The sequence below is a fragment of the Oncorhynchus mykiss genome, chromosome 19 (assembly GCF_013265735.2).
Source record: "Oncorhynchus mykiss isolate Arlee chromosome 19, USDA_OmykA_1.1, whole genome shotgun sequence".
NCBI classification, from domain to species: domain Eukaryota; kingdom Metazoa; phylum Chordata; class Actinopteri; order Salmoniformes; family Salmonidae; genus Oncorhynchus; species Oncorhynchus mykiss.
Window position 1 is genome coordinate 42,444,437 of NC_048583.1, and position 21,178 is coordinate 42,465,614.

At 39.9% G+C, this 21,178-nt stretch overlaps 3 protein-coding genes and 1 long non-coding RNA gene across 7 annotated transcripts; 1 reads left to right on the forward strand and 3 right to left on the reverse strand.

The window, feature by feature from the left end:
* The first annotated feature begins 2 nt into the window (after positions 1-2).
* Positions 3-3,855, forward strand: gstz1 (glutathione S-transferase zeta 1). Of its 2 annotated transcripts, XM_021574364.2 has the most exons (10): positions 41-319; positions 499-561; positions 644-695; positions 798-865; positions 971-1,051; positions 1,204-1,329; positions 1,580-1,655; positions 1,752-1,804; positions 3,489-3,538; positions 3,655-3,855. In XM_021574364.2, the coding sequence occupies exons 2-10, from the start codon at positions 544-546 to the stop codon at positions 3,779-3,781; spliced, it is 651 nt and encodes a 216-aa protein (XP_021430039.2). In that variant the 5' UTR covers positions 41-319; positions 499-543; the 3' UTR covers positions 3,782-3,855. The 2 variants fall into 2 exon arrangements, with proteins under 2 accessions (XP_021430037.2, XP_021430039.2); XM_021574362.2 differs by lacking the exon at positions 499-561 and having other exon boundaries at positions 3-319.
* Positions 3,856-3,940: 85 nt separating this feature from the next.
* LOC110497906 lies at positions 3,941-6,581 on the reverse strand. Its single transcript, XR_002469740.2, has 3 exons — positions 5,421-6,581; positions 5,036-5,133; positions 3,941-4,931 (listed from the first exon to the last, which is right to left on the reverse strand). It is a non-coding gene; the product is annotated as an uncharacterized LOC110497906 (long non-coding RNA).
* A 4,437-nt stretch (positions 6,582-11,018) lies between these two features.
* On the reverse strand, positions 11,019-14,933 carry LOC110497908 (protein TMED8). The gene is made up of 6 exons (XM_021574368.2): positions 14,786-14,933; positions 13,670-13,781; positions 13,351-13,450; positions 13,155-13,251; positions 12,624-12,917; positions 11,019-12,462 (listed from the first exon to the last, which is right to left on the reverse strand). The coding sequence occupies exons 2-6, from the start codon at positions 13,777-13,779 to the stop codon at positions 12,245-12,247; spliced, it is 819 nt and encodes a 272-aa protein (XP_021430043.1). The 5' UTR covers positions 13,780-13,781; positions 14,786-14,933; the 3' UTR covers positions 11,019-12,244.
* Positions 14,934-15,014: 81 nt separating this feature from the next.
* On the reverse strand, positions 15,015-21,169 carry noxred1 (NADP-dependent oxidoreductase domain containing 1). Of its 3 annotated transcripts, none has more exons than XM_021574365.2 (7): positions 21,131-21,169; positions 20,837-21,007; positions 16,750-16,952; positions 16,476-16,656; positions 16,087-16,241; positions 15,776-15,974; positions 15,015-15,579 (listed from the first exon to the last, which is right to left on the reverse strand). In XM_021574365.2, exons 2-7 carry the CDS (start codon positions 20,995-20,997, stop codon positions 15,363-15,365), a joined length of 1,116 nt encoding a protein of 371 aa, XP_021430040.1. In that variant the 5' UTR covers positions 20,998-21,007; positions 21,131-21,169; the 3' UTR covers positions 15,015-15,362. The 3 variants fall into 3 exon arrangements, with proteins under 3 accessions (XP_021430040.1, XP_021430041.1, XP_021430042.1); XM_021574366.2 differs by having other exon boundaries at positions 15,158-15,579; positions 16,750-16,946; XM_021574367.2 differs by having other exon boundaries at positions 15,451-15,974.
* Positions 21,170-21,178: the final 9 nt, after the last annotated feature.

The window sequence follows — 21,178 nt, forward strand, 5'->3', positions numbered from 1 at the left end:
ACTCAACTGGTTCATTTACGTAATGTCTGTCACAGAGTTTATCACCACATTCTATAATATAGCTACATTGTTACAATGAGGTGGCGCTACATTTATGAAACGCGGTGGAATTTATAATACGCGTGATACAGGAAACGATTGCCAGTTTGTATCATTGCGCATAGGCAAAATCGCATAACTGCCAGCCGTGATCGAAGAATCAGAGTAGATTCTGTGACTTGTCATTGTCAAAGTAGTTTATTTGCACAACAGTAATAGTTTATTGTCTCTAGCCTACTTATAACCTGTAATGCGGCTCTCACTCGCATGCCTCAAAAAGGTATGCCTATTCTACCAATTCTTTCTTGCAACAAGTAGACACGTGTGCGATACTAAAATGTGGAACAATTTGCAGAAAATTACTGGGAGAGTGCTTAGTCATAGACCAAAAAAACAAGGAGGAGGGGTATTTGGGAAAGCATTCTATTGGCCGCTAGAAACTGAGCTTTTTTTTATTAGCAGTAGGAACTTGTAATCGTTGAACGCAAGATCTGTCTGAATACTATGGCATCTCAAACAAAGGTGAATCAATGAGCAAAGTTAAGTAAGATATGATAATATTGTATTGTTATCACGTGAACTGATTTATTTTTCTCCCCTTTAGCCCATTCTTCATGGATATTTCAGGAGTTCATGTTCTTGGAGGGTTCGAATTGGTAAGTTCCTATGTAGTCTTCTACGTCTCTGCCTACTTTACAGCATTAGAACATTGTCTGACTTTGACCCTGGAAAGAAATAACCTACTTTGCTTCTTCCAGCTTTTGCTCTGAAAGGTATTGAATTTGACCAAGTCCCAGTAAATCTTATCAAAGATGGGGGTCAGCAGGTAACTTCCTCATACATCATGCATTTTCATCAGGTAGAGGTAATTAACCTCTATAATGGTATATTAGATATAATGTCCTCACACTGTACCTATTGTATATTTCAGCTTACAGACCAATACAAGGTGTTAAACCCTATGCAACAAGTGCCTGCTGTCCAAATTGATGGCATCACCCTGTCACAGTCGGTGAGTCCAATACTGTTATTGGTTTGTCACTGTTAACAGTTATGTACTTTTGAGATCAAAAGGTTCAAAAGAACCTCAAATCTAGCTCCACATTCCCAAAATATAACATTGACTACTGACGATAATGATAAGACCTATCCACTCACACTCAGCTGGCAGTGATCCAGTACATTGAGGAGACCAGACCAGGACCCAGGCTTCTCCCTGCAGACCCAAAGAAGCGTGCCCAGGTGCGCATGATCTCTGACCTCATCGCCTCCGGGATCCAGCCTGTGCAGGTGAGGGTATTACAGCACAAAGAATGTGGGTAAATGAGAGAAAGGAATACAACAAATTGAAAGCACACCAGTCCACTACAGATCTCTGACCTTGTTTGCAAAACAAACTAGGTTTACTGTATGGAAGGAAAGCAAAATCAAATGGCAGAACCTCAGACATGCTGACATCATGGTTGAATGACCATTGCAACAATTATGATGGTGATGACTGTAGAGGTACTCAGTCATGTCTGATCATTTTGTATTTCAGAATTTGTATGTGCTACAGAAGATTGGAGCAGAGAAGTTGCAGTGGGCGCAGCATTTCATCCAAAGAGGTTTTGAAGGTGGCTAAAATAGCCTTACATTCAACCTGCCACTATAGCTCATCTCCAGACAGCCATTACAGACCTGACTCCATGTCACTGTGTGTTTCTCCTCAGCCTTGGAGCCCATTCTAAAAGAGACGGCAAGCAAGTACTGCGTAGGGGACGAGGTGAGGGGACACTCGTTCATCACATAAAAACACAGTGGCAGTGTTAAGCTAAGTATCTCAAGTTAGGTTTTTTTATTTTCACACACACAAGTAGAGTGAAATGCCTTTCTTGCTTGCTCATTCCCAACAATGCAGTAATCAATATCAGTAGTTCAAAAACACACGAGAAATAGAAATAAGAACACAAGAAAGTAAGCTATATACAGGGTCAGTGCCAATACCATATTTACAATGTGCAGGGATACTGGAGTGAAAGGAATAAGGTGACTTATGATAAACAAGAGTAGCAGCAGCATACAGTGCCTTCAGAAAGTATTCATACCCCCTTGACTTATTCCACATTTTGTTGTTACAGCCTGAATTCAAAATGGATTAAGTAGATATTTTTCTCACGTACACACAATACCCAATAATGACAATGAAAATGTTTAGACATTTTAGAAAATTTATTGAAAATGAAATACAGAAATCTAATTTACTTAAGTCAATACATGTTAGAATCACTTTTGGCAGCGATTACAGCTGTGAGTCTTTCTGGTTAAGTCTAAGAGCTTTGCGAACCTGGATTGTACAATATTTGTACATTTTTTTTTTTTTTTATTCTTCAAGCTTTGTAAAGTTGGTTCTTGATCATTGCTAGATAGCCATTTTCAAGTCTTGCCGTAGATGTTCAAGCCGATTTAAGTCAAAACTGTAACTAGGCAACTCGGGAACATTCAATGTCGTCTTAGTAAGAAACTCCAGTGTATATTTGGCTTTGTGTTTTAGGTTATTGTTCTGCTGAAAGGTGAATTTGTCTCCCAGCGTCTGTTGGAAAGCAGACTCAACCAGGTTTCCTTCAGGGATTTTGCCTGTGCTTAACTCTATTCTGTTTTTTTTATCCTAAAAAACTCCCTTGTCCTTGCCGATGACAAGCATACCAATAACATGATGCAGCCAACACCATGGTTGAAATATGAAGAGGGGTGTGTTGTTGTATTTGCCCCAAACATAACACTTTGTATTTAGTACATTTTTTTGCAGTTTTACTTTTAGTGCCTTTTTGTAAACAGGATGCATGTTTTGGAATATTTTTTATTCTGTACAGGCTTCCTTTTCACTTAGTATTGTGGAGTAACTAGAATGTTGTTGATCCATCCTCCGTTCTCCCATCACAGCCATTAAACTCTGTAACTGTTTTAAAATCACCAATGGCCTCATGGTGAAATCCCTGAGCGGTTTTCTTCCTCTCCAGCAACTGAGTTAGGAAACACACCTGTGTCTGTGTAGTGACTGGGTGTATTGATACACCATCCAGAGTGTAATTAATAACTTCACCATGCTCAAAGGGATATTCATTGTTTACTCCTGAACTTATTTAGGCTTGCCATAACAAAGGGGTTGAATACTTATTGACTAGACATTTAAATCTTTTAAGTAATTTTTTTAAATGTCTAAAAACATAATTCCACTTTATATTATGGGGTATTGTGTGTAGGCCAGTGACACAATCTCAATTTAATCAATTTTAAATTCAGACTAATAACAAAATGTGTAAAAAGTCAAGGGGTGTGAATACTTTCTGAAGGCACTGTATATGATGATTGTATGTGAATGTGTGTTTAAGTCAGTATGGATGTGTGACGTTGTTCTACAGTCGACCTCACTTTAAGTTGAGGAATTCTTGATAATGTTTACCTCTTAGATCTCCATGGCAGACATCTGTCTCGTCCCTCAAGTCTATAATGCTGAACGGTAAGGCACCCTCCATCATTCAGTCAGAACTGGAACAGAAAAACACCACAGCATGAGACAAATTTTACACTGAACATACAACCCAAATGAAGATACTTTTTACATTTGCCAAACAGGTTCAAAGTGGACGTTGATCAGTTCCCAACTATCAAAAGGCTAAACCAAACCTTGATGAAGGTAGACGCTTTCAAAGTGAGTCATCCATCTTGCCAACCAGACACACCTGCTGACATATGTACATGAGAACCCCTCTGACATCTACAGGAGCCAGTAGTGCCATCATCATTGAATACTTCAATAAAAATATTTGATATGAATCATTTGGTTTCAATCTCGTGACTTGAAATAAGATTAGAATAAAAAATGTTTGAGTTAAGACCATGTATTACTTGTATGATGAGAAGTTGAGTTTGAATATGTACATTTTAACCTCTGATACAGCACGTTCCCCCATCTTGACATATGCTCAACATGACACTGGAACATAGTGGATTCGTGAAGATAAATACAATAGACAACATGAAAGTGCCCAATACCAGCCCACTGGTATACACATGAGGAAAGTGGAAATGGCTGTCTGCTCTTTGTTTAATAATTGGTTTAGTAAAATAGCTGAAGTTCAACTAATATCATGCAGCAGTTAATTAACCCATGCTTAAAAAATGTAAACTAAATAGAAAGTTATTTTCTTTCAACACACATTGGTGAGAAAATATCTAGAACACAGGAGAGATGTTGTTTGTTAGATCTGGTGCCTATACCATTTCTCAGATGGGGAGAATGGCACTTAAAAATCAATATAAAAAAGTTAGCAACCCATAATGTAATGTCAGACACCTGACAACAGTGTGATTAAAAAGGCATAACTTGCACCATAACTGACAATCAACATCCCCCTCCAGAAAAGAGCAAATCAGGCTAGACTACAGCCTTCAGTGGCCACAATAAAACTGTTACTGAAGACTTAATTACATCCAAGCCTAATGTAACAGAAGAGCAAATAAAAATGACTCAACAGTCCCTGTATTAGTTCTGCCCATGATACATTCACTCATATCATTCAGAATTATTTGTAAGCCAGACACGGATATAAAGTCAAATTTTTCCCCCTTATTCCCCATAAGGCTGTTATAGTCTCTCCTTAAGGTCCAGTCTCTTATCTCCAGGGATCTCCACTGTGCACTTCGCTGGGTCATTGAAGAAGATCCCGGCGCAGTCTGAGCCCCCAAACACCAGCAGAGTGCTGTGGGTGTTGGTATGCTCGCCCTGCTTCTGTTTGACAGTGCCTGGGAGGACAGAACCTCCCAGGTTGTTCATGCTGTGTCCGGCACGAGGCTTGGCGCAGAGCAGAGGGGATACCACTGAACTCCACATACTGGTGTCTGAAAAGAACCTGAAACAGAGTATTTTTATTCATAGAATTTGAAAAGGAATGATGCTGGATTACCATTTTAACTTTCTGGAAAACAAGATAAGGCTGATTGAGGGTGTACTCACCCACATTGAAGATATGGATGTCCTGCAAGGCACCAATAGCACTACAACCTCCACTGACCAGCATCCTGTTGTCTGATACTGGCAGTGCTGCATGATATCTGATCACACAGACGAGATAGGGCAACGTTATCAAAGTAAAAAGGCATTTCTACATCAATCCATACATCATTGTGTGGATTACAGTAATAAATATAAGATTAACAAATGGCATAGAATTCTATCAGCCATTTAAAAAATAATGGTCACAATATTGGTCTGTGTGGCAATTTAGAAATAGTTTTTCATCATAGCAAGTACTTTTTGATGTCCTAGATATCCAAAAGATGAAAAAAATCAGATAGGCATTGCGTTTACATATTACAAGGTTGAATAAATATGTTCTCACCCTCGAGGCAGTGATGGCATGATCTCATATTTCACAGCTGTGCACTCCATAAAGCCTTTTGCTAAAATAAACTAAATTGCATTTGAAGATTAAGTTGTAACTAGCTTTGTGTAGCGTAATCCAAATCACCACTCTTTGTCACAGCCTTACCGAGACGCAAAATGTTAAGGTTGTTCAGGTAGATTGCAGTCTTCCTGCCACCAAAAATGAGCAACCGGTTGGACAAAAAAATGGTTTAGAGCCTGTTTTATGTAAACATAAAATGTGTTTGTTAAATAAACACTGTCGTCCTGTAATGGTTAAATACATTAAGCAAAGTATTGTAATAGCCCAATGCCTCTACAGAAATATAATCAAGGAACATTGACACAATCCTAGGTAGAGGTCAGATCCCTCCACAATGGGTTGGTACCAGAGCTCAAAATCTGGGTTAAAAATGTACAGAGCGTTTCTGTAGGCCTTGTCTCCAGGACAGCAGCTTGGATGGCACAGGACAAAACTAGGGCATTTTAATAAGATGGCACAGGACAAAATCTATCCCAGTTGTTTTACACAAGTTATCAATATTAGTAAACAGTCGACTCATCTCACCTATTTCCATAGGGAGTCCTCACAGCGGGTTTGGTCATACGCTCCTCCAATGACAATGACCATCTCGGGATTACTCAGACACATCTTATGGCTCCAGCGCTTTTATGGACAAACTGAAAATAAAATATCATTAATGTTTTATATACAACAGAATATCTGGCATTTGAAATAAATTACTTATTTGATTGAGAATTCTGACCGTCTCTGCAATTTGTCTTCATCTTTCCAGTCTTCTCCACAACACTGTTCTCTCTAGATAGCTTCCTTTTCTTGGGACTAGATGTCACGACTTCTGCCAAAGTCGATGCCTCTTCTTGTTCGGGCGGTGTTTGGAAGTCGACGTCGCCGGTCTTCTAGCCATCGCTGATCCATTTTTCATTGTCCATTTGTTTTGTCTCGTCTGGTTTTCATTTCCCAATTACTGGTCATGTATTTAACCCCCTGTTTCCCCCATGTCTTTGTGTGTGATTGTTATTTGTTTAGGTCGGTACGTTTCCGTCTGGTTTTGTCCGGGTGTTGTTTTCACCCGTGTTTTGTGGCAACTGTTATTGTTTCGCACATTGGTACTGTCACATGTGCTATTTTCTTAAATAAAGTGCATTGTTCACTCATCTCTGTTCTCCTGCGCCTGACTTCATGCACCAGCTACACCCACCGCATGACAATAGATGCTTAAGCAGTGTCCTTCTCAGGGGTAATAACAGCTTCAGGGGTCCATGCGAAGCGACCCCTTCCCAATCACTATCCGTCTGGGGGTCTTATCCTTCAAATACCATGAAGATAAACACACAGGTGCCATTTATCTCTCCCCTACTTCATGACCGTGGGAAGATGTTTTGGGTGCTGTCGACAGTCTGCTGATTAGTATTTTTCTCTGCTCATAGAGGAGTAATAAAGGCCTAGTGCACTAATTTGGTGTGATTTGTTTAATAGTATTATTTTTTTGTTATATACAGTACCAGTCAAAAGATTGGACACCTACTTATTCACAGGTTTTTCTTTATTTGTACTATTTTCTACATTGTAGAATAACACATATGGAATCATGTAGTAACCAAAAAAGTGTTAATAAACAAATCAAATCAAAACATATTTTATATTTTAGAATCTTCAACGTAACCACCCTTTGCCATGATGACAACTTTGCACACTCTTGGCATTCTCTCAACCAGCTTCACCTGGAATTATTTTCCCAACAGTCTTGAAGGAGTTCCCACATATGCTGAGCACTTGTTGGCTGATTTTCCTTCACTCTGCGGTCCAACTCATCCCAAAGCATCTCAACTGGGTTGCGGTTGGGTGATTGTCGAGGCCAGGTCATCTGATGCAACACTCTATCAATCTCCTTCAAATAGCCCTTACACAGCCTGGAGGCTGTTGAAAAGAGATGTTTCTCACCAATGTGTCCTGTGTCCTGTTGAAAAACAAATGATAGTCCCACTAAGTGCAAACAAGATAGGATGGCGTATAGCTGCAGAATGCTGTGGTAGCCATGCTGGTTAAGTGTGCCTTGAATTCTAAGTAAATCACTGACAGTGTCACCAGCAAAGCACCCCCACACCATCACACCTCTTCCTCCATGCATCACAGTGGGACCCACACATGTTGAGTTCATCCATTCACCTACTCTGTGTCTCACAAAGACACGGTGGATGGAACCAAAAATCTCCAATTTGGACTCATCAGACCAAAGGACAAATTTCCACTGGTCTAATGTCTATTGCTCGTGTTTCTTGGCCCAAGCAAGTCTCTTCTTATTATTGGTGTCCTTTATTTGACCATGAAGGCCTGATTCAAACAGTCTCTGAACAGTTGATGTTGAGATGTGTCTGTTACTTGAACTCTATGAAGCATTTATTTGGGTTGCAATTTCAGAGGTTGGTAACTAATGAACTTATCCTCTGCAGCAGAGGTAACTCTGGGTCTTCCTTTCCTGTGGTGGTCCTCATGAGAGCCAGTTTCATCATACCGCTTGATGGTTTTTGAGACTGCACTTTCGAAGTTCTCGAAATTGTCCGGATTGACAGATCTTAATGTCTTAATGTTGTTTCTCCTTGCTTATTTGAGCTGTTCTTGCCATAATATAGACTTGGTCTTTTACCAAATAGGTCTATCTTCTGTATACCACCTCTACCTTGTCACAACACAACTGATTGGCTCAAACACATTAAGAAGGAAAGAAATTCCACAAATTAACTTTTAAGAAGGCACACCTGTTTACTGAAATGCATTCCATGTTCCATGTTTTATGAGCGGAAATAAAAGATCCCAGAAATGTTCCATATGCACAAAAAGCACTCCAAACAGGTCAGGGACAAAGTTGTGGAGAAGTACAGATCAGGGTTGGGTTATAAAAAAAATATCCAAAACTCTGAACATCCCACAGAGCACCATTAATTCCATTATTCAAAAATGTAAAGAATATGGCACCACAACAAACGTGCCAAGGCGGGGCCGCCCACCAAAACTCGTGGACCAGGCAAGGAAGGCATTAATCAGAGAGGAAACAAAGAGATCAAAAATAACCCTGAAGGAGCTGCAAAGCTCCACTGCGGAGATTGGAGTATCTGTCAATCGGACCACTTTAAGCCGTACACTCCAAAGAGCAGTGCTTACGGAAGAGTGGCCAGAAAAAGAAAAAAATAATTATAGAAAACAATAAGCAAGCAGGCAGGTTTGGTATTCGCCAAAAGGCAGAGACCCCCCAAAGATATGGAAGAGGGTACTCTATTTGATCATCAAGGAAAATGCTATGTCTGGTACAAACCCAACACCTCTCATCAGCCCAGGAAAACCATCCCAACAGTGAAGCATGGTGGTGGCAACATCATGCTGTGGCGATGTTTTCCATCGGCAGGGACTGGGAAACTGGTCAGAATTGAAGGAATGATGGATGGCGCTAAATACAGGGAAATTCTTGAGGGAAACCTGTTTCAGTCTTCCAGAGATTTGAGATTGGGACGGAGGTTCACCTTCCAACAAGACAATGACCCAAAGCATACTGCTAAAGCAACACTTGAGTGGTTTAAGGGGAAACATTTAAATGTCTTGGAATGGCCTAGTCAAAGTCCAGACCTCAATTAAATTGAGAATCTGCGGTATGACTTAAAGATTGTTGTACACCAGCGGAACACATCCAACTTGAAGGAGCTGGAGCAGTTTTTCCTTGAAGAATGGGTAAAAATCCCAGTGGCTAGATGTGCCAAGCTTATGGAGACATACCCCAAGAGACTTGCAGCTGTAATTGTTGCAAAAGGTGGCTCTACAAAGATGAAGAGTTATGCACGCTCAAGTTCTGTTTTTTGTTTTAATCCTTGTTTGTTTCACAATAAAAAATATTTTGCATCTTCAAAGTGGTAGGCATGTTGTGTAAATCAAATTATACAACCCCCCCAAAAATATATTTTAATTCCAGGTTGTAAGGCAACAAAATAGGAAAAATTCCAAGAGGGGTGAATACTTTTGCAAGCCACTAAATATAAGGTCTATATTGCCTGTTTTGAAGGTGCATTACTTGAGAGGGAGATTGGAATGCTGACCTTGTCCAAAAGGCAACAGAGAAATGGAGAAGAGGAGTGTATGGGAAGATTTTGTTAACTGTTTGTGAGGTATGGTCTCCAGCTTGTCATTCCGTACATGTTCAATATATACTGAACAAAATAAAAGTAACATGCAACAATTTCAAAGATTTTACTGAGTCACAATTCCTATGAGGAAATCAGACCATTTAACTAAATTCATTAGGCCCTAATCTATGGATTTTGCATGACTGGGAATACAGATATGCATCCGTTGGTCACAGATACCTTTAAAAAAAAAATGGGCCTCAGGATCTCATCATGGTAATCCTGTGTATTCAAATGCAATTGTGTTTGCAATTGTGTTTGTCTGTAGCTTATGCCTGCATGCTGACCACACCACTTGCGTCGCAAAATAAATGTACACATAAATCATCGCACCCACACTGCTTGCGCGTTTCAACGAGGGTCTGAGTAGCCAGGCGCTAAAATAGGACTTGGGTCTATTTGTGACACATGATGCGCTGCAAGTCCTGCCTCTCCCATCTCCTCATTGGTTTTGAAGAGCATATATCCATGTGGGTGATTGAAAGATGAACTGAGGTCCACACTCCACTCGGCAGTGGTAATGCACCTCAAAGTTAGTTGCCAACCGCCATATAAAGTCCAAAGAAGAAGCCTGAAGGTGTGATTACTAGAAACAAACTCAGTTTACCCTTTTATCTGTGGATTCATTTTTGGAGTAGATGATGCATTTCAGGTAAAATAACAACCCAATGTTTATATCCCATGACAAATTAGCTAGCAGCAAAATTGCCATAAATGTTTAATGCTTTTAAACCTGTCCCCAAATTAATATAGTTGGTTCAGAGTTCGTTTTGATATTTCAACCTGCGTGTCCTGATCATGTCTGGTGTGGGTGGACAAAATCAACATGCGCACAAGTCCCGCCTCTCCCATCTCCTCATTGGTTTTTAGGAGTGAGGTCCATACAGAAATGGTTTGTTGACATTGGTATGGAAGAACTTGACTGGCCTGCACAGAGCTATGACCTCAACCCAATCGAACACCTTTGGGATGAATTGGAACGCCGACTGCGAGCAGGCCTAATCAACGAAAATCAGTGCCCAACCTCACTAATGCTCGTGGCTGAATGGAAGCAAGTCCCCGCAGCAATGTTCCAACAACTAGTTGAAAGCCTTCGCAGAAGAGTGGAGGCTGTTATAGCAGCCAATGCCGATAATTTTGGAATGAGATGTTCGATGTGTCCACATACTTTTGGTCATATAGTGTATATGCTTTCAGTTCAGAGGGTTGTTGCACTTAGGTTAACACCAATGCCTTCACATAGAGCCAGCCATTACTGTAACAAACATATGCACCCCAAAAGCTTTGATCAGGATATTAATTGGCTGAGACCTAGCTCTCTATACTTGGCTACTTCCTAGTACCATGACACAAATGAGGCAGAGCTGTAGAAATGTAACATACCGTAATGCAAATGAGACTCTTTATTGTGAAAACTTTTCAGGAAAGCTTATAACAGAAACACATACTGTATAGTACAAAACTGAAACTTATTTTCAGTTGCCTTATATTTTAGCAGCACAATTCATGATCTTTGGAAACATGCACAACACAGACATTTGAGGTACAAACATTTTTGGAAATTACGTGTGGGCGGCTATAATCAATTTTAGAACATGATTAGGTGCATACAGCGCTACACAACACAGAAACGAAACACTCAAAATGAGCTTCCTTTACAGAGATTGGTACATAACATTTTACTTTAAAAAGGGGACAATCCAAGTCACACATACTAACAGATTCAAAATATTTCTGTATCTACAATAGTCTCATGTGATTGTCCACCAAGATCAACCCATCACCTGACAACCTGCTAACTAAATAGGGATTTGGCAATGTAAATATTGAACCAATCTGACATAAGAGCTTTTTGTGCCAGGGATGGCTTTTATTTGTCAATAAGACAGGCGGCAACCATTTGCTTTAGGATTGGACTCAGAGAAACATCTAATACACTTTCATCGACATAAATGACTCATTCCATCAACATAATTGCTCATTCCAATCACAATATGCAGAAAAATAATGGAATTGTTGTACAGGAATATTGTTTAAGATACTGCATTTGGATCATCATACTAATAATTCAAGTTGACGTTTTAAAAAAAAATGTTTGGCAAAAAATTGACATACATGAAGTACACACCAACATTATATGATATCAAACCATGTGTCGACACAAAAAGAAAACCTCCCAGTTCTATGGAGCACCTCTCCTGCTTAAGCTTTTGACCAAGCAAATCATCTTTCTATCAGTGTCCCTGATTGCTGCCACCACTGAAATTGTGTCTGAATAAAAATCTATACTATATAGAATATACATCTTGAAAATATGGGCAATTTGCCTTAATTCACTGCACAAAACTTTTAAACACACCAGAACATAGCACAAACAAAGCTTCATAAAATCTTGCTCACAGTAAAACACATGAAAAAAAAAAAGTGCTCCATAATTCTCTAGTCCTCTCACATTTTAAATGTAGCCTTAGAGCGAGCAACACCAGCTGATTGTGATAAAAAATATATGCACCTATAATTAACCCTAAATTATTCTATGGAATCAAAAATAGATATCAATTATTTGAAGCGAAGTCATACATTCATATGCAATAGTGGACTGGATCCTCAGGCACTGTAATACACCCTGTAGTACAGAGTCTTATTTCGCCATAGTGAGTAGGAGTTATCAAACTTCAGAAGGTAAGTGCCCTCGCCTGGATACTCATGACTACCACCTTGCACTGCCATGTGACTGTCCTGACGATACACAGGTAAGATTTCCCCTAGGTTGGAGTTGGCCAATGATTTGGACCCCTTCTCAACATCCCCTGTGTTGACAGGTCCTGCAGGAGACAAATAGTCTTCAAGACAACAACCTCAACTAGATAAATTACAGATCTGAGATCAGTTATCAAACACATTCCAAGATTTTCAGATTATGAAACATAAAAAAATGTGTTGTAACTAAACAAATTTCAAACCAAAAGAGGAGATGCTTACTGACCTTCTAGCTCATCTTCCTCATCTTCATCATCACTGGATTCGCTGATGTGGACCGTGATGGCCCGGCTGGTAACAGGGGTCCAGTCAAAGTAGATTCCAAAGCCTATGTCATAGCTATCTGTGGCAAACTCCCAGCACACCCGCTTTCCCTCAGGGACAGTTGGCACATGTACTGTCATAATGTCTCCTCTGTACACTGCCACCACACTGTCCTTCTCCAGTCGCAGCTTGGCCTTAAGCTCCTTCATTGCCATGGACGTCCATGTGGAAGGAGGCTTTAGCGGGGGCATTTGGACTAGAGCACAACCATAGATTATATGTGAGGACAACATGGGAACCAAACCTGAGCAGAGTGTTCAAAATGTGTGAGATAGTAGAGTATCACACAATTAGGGATGCTTTGTCAAATGTACATTTTCAGCATGATTATTATTTTATCAGTAAGTTGTGATATAAACATCAGACTCCAGAACATGGATGAAAGATATGAGTTATCTTAAGTGTCAGGAATTGTGAAACACTAGTGCGTCACCTTTTCTCTCTCCAGGGTTTTGACTATTCCCACTTCGGCTGTTCTCCTCAACATCTCCCCCCATGGCCTGCTGCCCACCAGGAGCCACCTGATTAACCTGAAAACACACACGCAACAAGTCTATAGGTGCTTGCAGTATATTCATTATTGCCAATTAATTTCATTGCCATGTAATTTTTTAGGCAGACATGTTTACCTCAGCTGGCTGGCTCGACCCCTCTGTGTCATTCCTTACATCCATATCAGGGTTGCTTATTGGGTGGTTGGAGTTATTTGAGAGATCTGTGCTCTGGAGCCTATACACAGACAGATGACCATTCTAATAAAACTTTTAATCACAATTCAACATACAATGCTTTGTGAGGCATACATTTAAAAAAATTACCTGGCAAAGCGTTACAAATATTCAACATTTTTGTAACGTATTTCAATTGCATTTAGTTATATCACATGTTTCAGGAATGAAGTACAGTAGCTAAATATCAGAGTAGGTATATCAGCAACAGGTGAGTTACCTGTCTAGAGGATTGGTCTCCCAGTTTTTCGACGTTATCCCGGGGAAAGAGGAAACCGACAACGCTGTCAATCTGGATTGAAGCTCCGATGTAGCCTCTAATTTCTCCATCGCTAAAATGAATGCATAAACACTTTTCAGTCTCGCTCTAGGGGTGCGTTCATAAATTCACTCTGGCCATCTTCACTTTTCAGAGCACTCGTCTGTGTGCCAGAGCGCAGAATAACTGACGAATTTACAAACGCTCAACATCCGTTGAATATGTCCGGTGTCAGTAAACATCAGCAAAAAAATGCGTCATAAAAATGTTTATAGCAGCAGTTACAGTCACCAACGCTCTGAATAACCAGCTCTGCTAGGGCGAGTAAAATGGTCAGAGTGATGTGTTCTCATCTGTGTCTGGAAGTAGTTAGCAAGCCAGTTAATTTGAGAACGCGAAGGGCACATTGAGCCCACCCTGGCACTCCACATAGAATTTAGGAACGCACCCTAAATCGCGTACTGTATTCCCTCCTCCCTATTGTCTTCAGCACTAAAATGCAGGTTACCATCATATTAGAGGAGAATGTCTGGAATGCATTCAGATCATGCATCAAAGAAAAACAAATACAGAATGAAACAAAACAATGATTTATAGCATTGGAAACCAAGACTGTTCTCTGGGCGTCTGCCGGTTTTGACCAGCAGAAGTGACTTTTCGTAACAGGATAGGATAACATACACAGCAGGTTATGATGATTAGGTTAAGGTTAGGAAAAGCGTTAGCTAAAATTGTCCCCGACGCGACTCAGAACATATAGCTAGCTACAACCAGGTCTGAGAACGGTTTCCACTAATAAGATGCTGCCTAGCTAACGTCAGAATCCGACTAATGCGCGCGCGGTTACAAAGTTACATTGCTAGCTATCTTTTTTGGTCACATAATTTCAACATTTGTAACCAATTTGGTTGCTAGTAGCAAGCTGCGGAGCAATGACTGCGCCCTGCTGAGCTGGACGTATGCTAGCTAGCTAGCTAGTATAGCTTTCGTGAAAATTGCTAGCTAGCTGGTCGGATGATCTTCTGACATTCTTTGACACATTATCACTTGTCAACAAGTTGTAAATAAAAAACCTACCTCAGATAATCATGTGATAATGAGTTGTTGGATTCCTGCTTGGCTAGTTTCAAGGTTTTCTCCGGAAATGTAGCTAACGTTATCTGTCAACTCCGTTCAGACTGCGCAGAAACATCCCCGTAGGGAAAATAACAGATTTTTGGTACTTCCGTAATTTAACGAGTATTAGCGGAATTTGACGATGTTAATCACGTGATTAACATCATGTGATTAACATCGCACCTGCGACTACAGTAATATTACCGTGACTGACACTTCAAAATGTTAATTACACTCAGGGAAAATACTAAGATTTTGTTGAGGGGAAAACTTTTCGTGTCCAGACCAAGCCACGTCAACTAGTCCTACAGCTTGATGATTATGATGATGAACACTGAATAAAGCAGTGGAGAAATTATTGCCCGGTGTTGATTGATGATGGATGGATAGATATGTGGATGGTCCCCATCCTTATTCCTATGCCCTGATGATAACCTGAGATTGTTATACGTTTTGAAGGGTACATTAATTGATCTGATAAAAAAAATATACTCAATCCCTTTATTTTATTCTGTTACAGTTTGAGAGTAAATCAACATCACACAAAATCAGATTTTTTACAATGACTTGGTGTTATGACAGACAGAGTTCCATCTTTGGGTTTTCCAGGCTCTTTCTTTCCCTTCAGTGGATCCACCATTACTGAATTGTATAGAGCAGAGAGACAACCCTGCATACTGTTATTTCTTGATATGAAGCATGATAATGGTGTCTCCTTAGACTGAACATCAACTAAATTAATCCAGGGGAAAGACCTTGACAACATGGGAGACAAATTAAAAAGTATGGTTAGTTAGCCTAATCATTCATTTGTGTTTAAAAAAATATATATATGTTTGTCTTTTTATTCCTGTGTGTTTGAGTTTCAACACAGGTTACATTAAATATGTAAGTTAACTTTTCTCATAAGAAAAACCCTTTGTACAAAATGTGTGCTAAATGAAAACTCACTCATCTGGTGTCAGGGGAGATGCATAGGAGGAATGGACAAAATTATTCAGGATGAATGCCACAGTGCCTGGACCTTTTAACTGGAACAGCTCATTGATCAGCCCAAGAGCTTCAGTGGATCCCACATTTGCCGCGGTGCACATGTTCAAGAGACTGTACAACAACCCAAACAGCCACTTTGGATCCAGACAGAGCCCACCTCAATATGAAAATGTATCAGATATCTTATCTTGTATGTCTCAATTCACCATCAGACATTTACATCTCGTACAGTAAATATGCAGTAAGTGTTCACACCAAGAATTGCCTACCTCTCATGGCAAGAGGACAGGATGCATCTATTACTTCTGGGTCTTTCAAAGCCGCGGTCACATGACCTTGGGAAAGCCACATGTTGACAGAGTCACAAGCCACAAACTCATACTGTGGTTTGAGAATGAAGCTGTGACCAAGAAGCTGTGCCAATCTTTAAAAAAACACAACATAATATAAAATCCAGGGTGTGGATGGAGTAATACAAATATATGAGTTTTTGAGGACATTTTTTGGGGACAATGATTTGAATAGCAGGTAATATTTCTTCAAATCAGATCAGATTTTATTTGTCACATACACATAGTTGCAGATGTTAATGCGAGTGCCAATAACACAAGTGCCAATAACACAAGGGTTTAGGGGATTTTAATACATTTGTTTTTACCTGTTTAAAGGTACGGCAGAGAGGAAGCTGTACACCAGACAGTGCTTTGGTAGGTGGGATTGGAGCTCTGCACACACCTTGGGTAGGTGAGAGGGAAGGCAACAGAGGAACAGCACATCTGCCCAGGCCACCAATCGCTGGTTGTCAAAGTAACACATGATACCCCTCTTCACAAATTCCTCTGTTATTTAAAAGATGAAAATATATTACATTCAATACATTGTTATATTTGTAGTTCATGCCAATTGTTCCTTTCATTTTATTTTTCAATTACCTAGAGTTTCAGGCCTCCTTGAGGAAATGTTGATTTGTGACGGTTTTAGGCCATTCTTTTCAAGAAGCACTTGGACCAGCTGTTTTCCAATGTGTCCCCCTCCAAGCACACCAACAGTCAGACCTTTTCCTTTTTTAGATATATTTGATGGCAGTAAAACCATATCTACGTCTTCAATTTGTCTTGGTAGGCCAATGCTTTCTCTACAAAAAATAAAATGGATTTTACTGTTAGACTATCTCATATATAAAGTACCAGACAAAAGTTTGAACACACCTACTCATTCAAAGGTTTTTCTTTATTTTTACTATTTTCTACATTGTAGAATAATAGTGAAGACATAAAAACTATGAAATTTACACGTATGGAATTAAGTAGTAAGTGTTGAACAAATCAAAGTGTTAAACAAATCAAAATATATTTGAGATTTGAGATTTTTCGAAGTAGCCACCCTTTGTCTTGATGACAGCTTTACAAACTATTCGCATTCTCTCAACCAGCTTCATGAGGAATGCTTTTCCAACAGTCTTGAAGGAGTTCCCACATATGCTGAGCACTTCTTGGCTGCTTTTCCTTCACTCTACGATCCAACTCATCCCAAACCATCTCAATTGGGTTGAGGTCGGGTGATTGTGGATGCCAGGTCATCTGATGCAGCACTTCATCACTCTCCTTCTTGGACAAATAGCGGTTAGTAGTGGTTTATTTGCAGCATTCGACCATGAAGGCCTGATTCACACAGTCTCCTCTGAACAGTTGATGTTGAGATGTGTCTATTACTTGAACTCTATGAACCATTTATTTGGGCTGCAATTTCTGAGGCTGGTAACTCTAATGAACTTATCCTCTGCAGCAGAGGTAACTCTGAGTCTTCCTTTCCTGTGGCATTCCTCATGAGAACAAGTTTCATCATAGCGCTTGATGGTTTTTGTGACTGCACTTGAAGAAACTTTAAAAGTTATTTGCGTCTTAAAGTAATGATGGACTGTCATGTCTCTTTGCTTATTTGAGGTGTTCTTGCAATAATATGGACTTGGTCTTTTACCAAATAGGGCTATCTTCTGTATACCACACTACCTTGTCACAATTCAACTGATTGGCTCAAAACACATTAAGGAAATAAATTCCACAAAATGAATTTTTAACAAGGCACACTTGTTAATTGAAACGCATTCCAGGTGACTACCTCATGAAGCTGGTTGAGAACACCAAGTGTGTGCAAACCTGTCATCAAGGCAAAGGCTGGCTATTTGAAGAATCTCATATATAAATATATTTTGATTTATTTAACACTTTTTTGGTTACATAGTTTCATAGTTTGTGTTCACTATTATTCTACAATGTAGAAAAAAGTTTAAATGTAAAAAATAAAATAAAAAACCTTGAATGAGTAGGTGTCCAAACTTTTTACTGGTACTGTGTATATATATATATACAGTTGAAGTCGGAAGTTTACATACACCTTAGCCAAATACATTTAAACTCAGTTTGTCACAATTCCTGACATTTAATCCAAGTAAAAATTCCCTGTCATAGGTCAGTTAGTATCACCACTATTTTAAGAATGTGAAATGTCAGAATAATAGTAGAGAGAATTATTTATTTCAGCTTTTATTTCTTTCATCACATTCCCAGTGGGTCAGATGTTTACATACACTCATTTAGTATTTGGTAGCATTACCTATAAATTGTTTAACTTGGGTCAAACGTTTCGGGTAGCCTTCCACAAGCTTCCCACAGTAAGTTGGATAAATGTTGGCATATTCCTCCTGACAGAGCTGGTGTAACGGAGTCAGGTTTGTAGGCCTCCTTGCTCGCACACGCTTTTTCAGTTCTGCCCACAAATTATCTATGGGATTGAGGTCAGGGCTTTGTGATGGCCACTCCAATACCTTGACTTTGTTGTCCTTACGCCATTTGCCACAACTTTGGAAGTATGCCTGGGGTCATTGTCCATTTGGAAGACCAAGCTTCAACTTCCTGACTGATGTCTTAAGATGTTGCTTCAATATATCCACATAATTTTCCTACCTCATGATGCCGTCTATTTTGTGAAGTGCACCAGTCACTCCTGCAGCAAAGCACCCCCACAACATGATGCTGCCGCCCCTGTGCTTAACGGTTGGGATGGTGATCTTCGGCTTGCAAGCGTCCCCCTCTTTCCTCCAAACATAACGATGGTCATTATGGCCAAACAGTTCTATTTTTGTTTCATCAGACCAGAGGACATTTCTCCAAAAAGTATGATCTTTGTCCCCATGTGCAGTTGCAAACCATAGTCTGGCTTTTTTATGGCGGTTTTGGAGCAGTGGCTTCTTCCTTGCTGAACGGCCTTTCAGGTTATGTCGATATAGGACTTGTTTTACTGATGATAGAGATACTTTTGTGCCTGTTTCTTCCAGCATCTTCACAAGGTCCTTTGCTTTTGTTCTGGGATTGATTTGCACGTTTCACACCAAAGCACGTTTATCTCTAGGAGACAGAACGTGTCTCCTTCCTGAGGGTTATGACAGCTGTGTGGTTGTCATAACCACACAGGCATTTGAAAATTGCTCACAAGGATGAACCAGACTTATGGAGGTCTAAAATGATTTTGCTGAGGTCTGGGCTGATTTCTTTTGATTTTCCCATAATGTCAAGCAAAGAGGCACTGAGTTTGAAGGTTGGGCTTGAAATACATCCACAGGTTCACCTCCAATTGACTCAGATGATGTCAATTAGCCTATCAGAAGCTTCTAAAGCCATGACATAATTTTCTGTAATTGTCCAAGCTGTTTAAAGGCACAGTCAACTTAGTATATGTAAAATGATATGTATATATAGATATCATTATTTTCTAAGTAGGCCTAACAAAATGATTGCCTAGACATAGTGGTCGCCAACTGGTCGATCTTCAAGGCATTCATAATCAATCACCAAATATTTCTGTAGAAAAGCCAAAGAACGATAAAGGCTTGCGCTCCTTTTCAAAAATCGTGTTGAGCTGTTGTGGTAGATGCACTTGATTCAAAAGTCCTGCGCACCGAATGGAAAGTGTTCCCATGAACCAAACTCCACCTACCCGACAGACCGGTCGAATCTGTGACTAAATCGAGTGCACCTATGCTCTGCCCAATCGGATAGCTCAAATCACCGTGGCTACATAGCTTCCACGACCACATCGGGGATTAATAGGCTACTAGCCTACGTAAGATTTAATAACTTTTATAACCATGACCACAGAGAGACTGTCAACGAATACAGCAAAGAGCTGTTGTTTTTATGAGTGAGTTCATGTTTATGTTCAGCACTGTCACTGTTTTTATTCAACACTATTACAAAACGCCCTTCTCCGTACTTCCGCTCGGGCTGCAGCTGCAATGAATGAGTAGCCAAGTTTCGATAGCCCTGCTTTTTATTATTATTAGCAGCTCGTCGTGTCGATTTTAATATTAAGGAATATTTAACTTTCTCTGGTCATAGGAACAACATTCATTTGTGCATGAGGCAGATGCTGTGCGACTCGAGTTTCGCCATCAGGTGGAAGACTGTCCTCTCTCTGGTCAGTCTCACCGGAGGAAAGGAGAGAGGTGAGAAGCGGTTGGGAAAAATCGTTTTGAAAGGTCATCCAACTCGGAATTCCAAGTCGGACACTCGGGAATCTTTCTAGAGCTCCGACTTTTCGACCTGAAGATCACTGACGTCGTGATTTGATGTCGTTGACCATCAGATGCAGGTACCATAAGTCCAGTAAAATAAAAAAGCGAATTATTTCAATTCACGCTTCACAGTGCCTCACTATGCTTACACTTATCTATTTTAGTATCAAAGCTCGAGAATTTAAATATAATATGGTCTGATTAACAATATTGGCAGGCCAATCATATAGCCAATATGCTGTGATAATGTATTAGGCCTACTACCCAAACCTAATTCTTACAAAACTGTGTGTGAGGTTAATGTAAAAAAAAAAAAAAATCTGAGCAGTAGAGCGCTCAGTCACTCCTGACTGCGAAGGTGATCTTGACTCAGACAAGGTTGGTGACCACTGGCCTAGAGTGTTGTACTGTATTGTGTGGGATATTGTGTTGTGAGTTTCCAAGCATACCTCAATGAATATGCAAGTTTGCACAAGAATGCTGCATGTACACATCCACATACAGTCAATCCATTAGCGCGTGCACGGAGGAATATGAATTCTTTTTCATTTTCACTTAATCCACACTCGAAACCAAGGCTGTTAAGATTTACAGTGAAGTCCAACATCATCGGAAAAGTTCTGCAGAGTGGAGGATAAAATCAATATTTCAGTGTTTACGCGACACATTGTATGACATGACAGTGTAATGTTACAATATTGTATCATTATTTACAGAACGGTATGCGAGTGCAACAAACTTACCAACTCTGTCCCGTTTGTTGCTTCCCCACTGTTTCTATGGTAACCAAC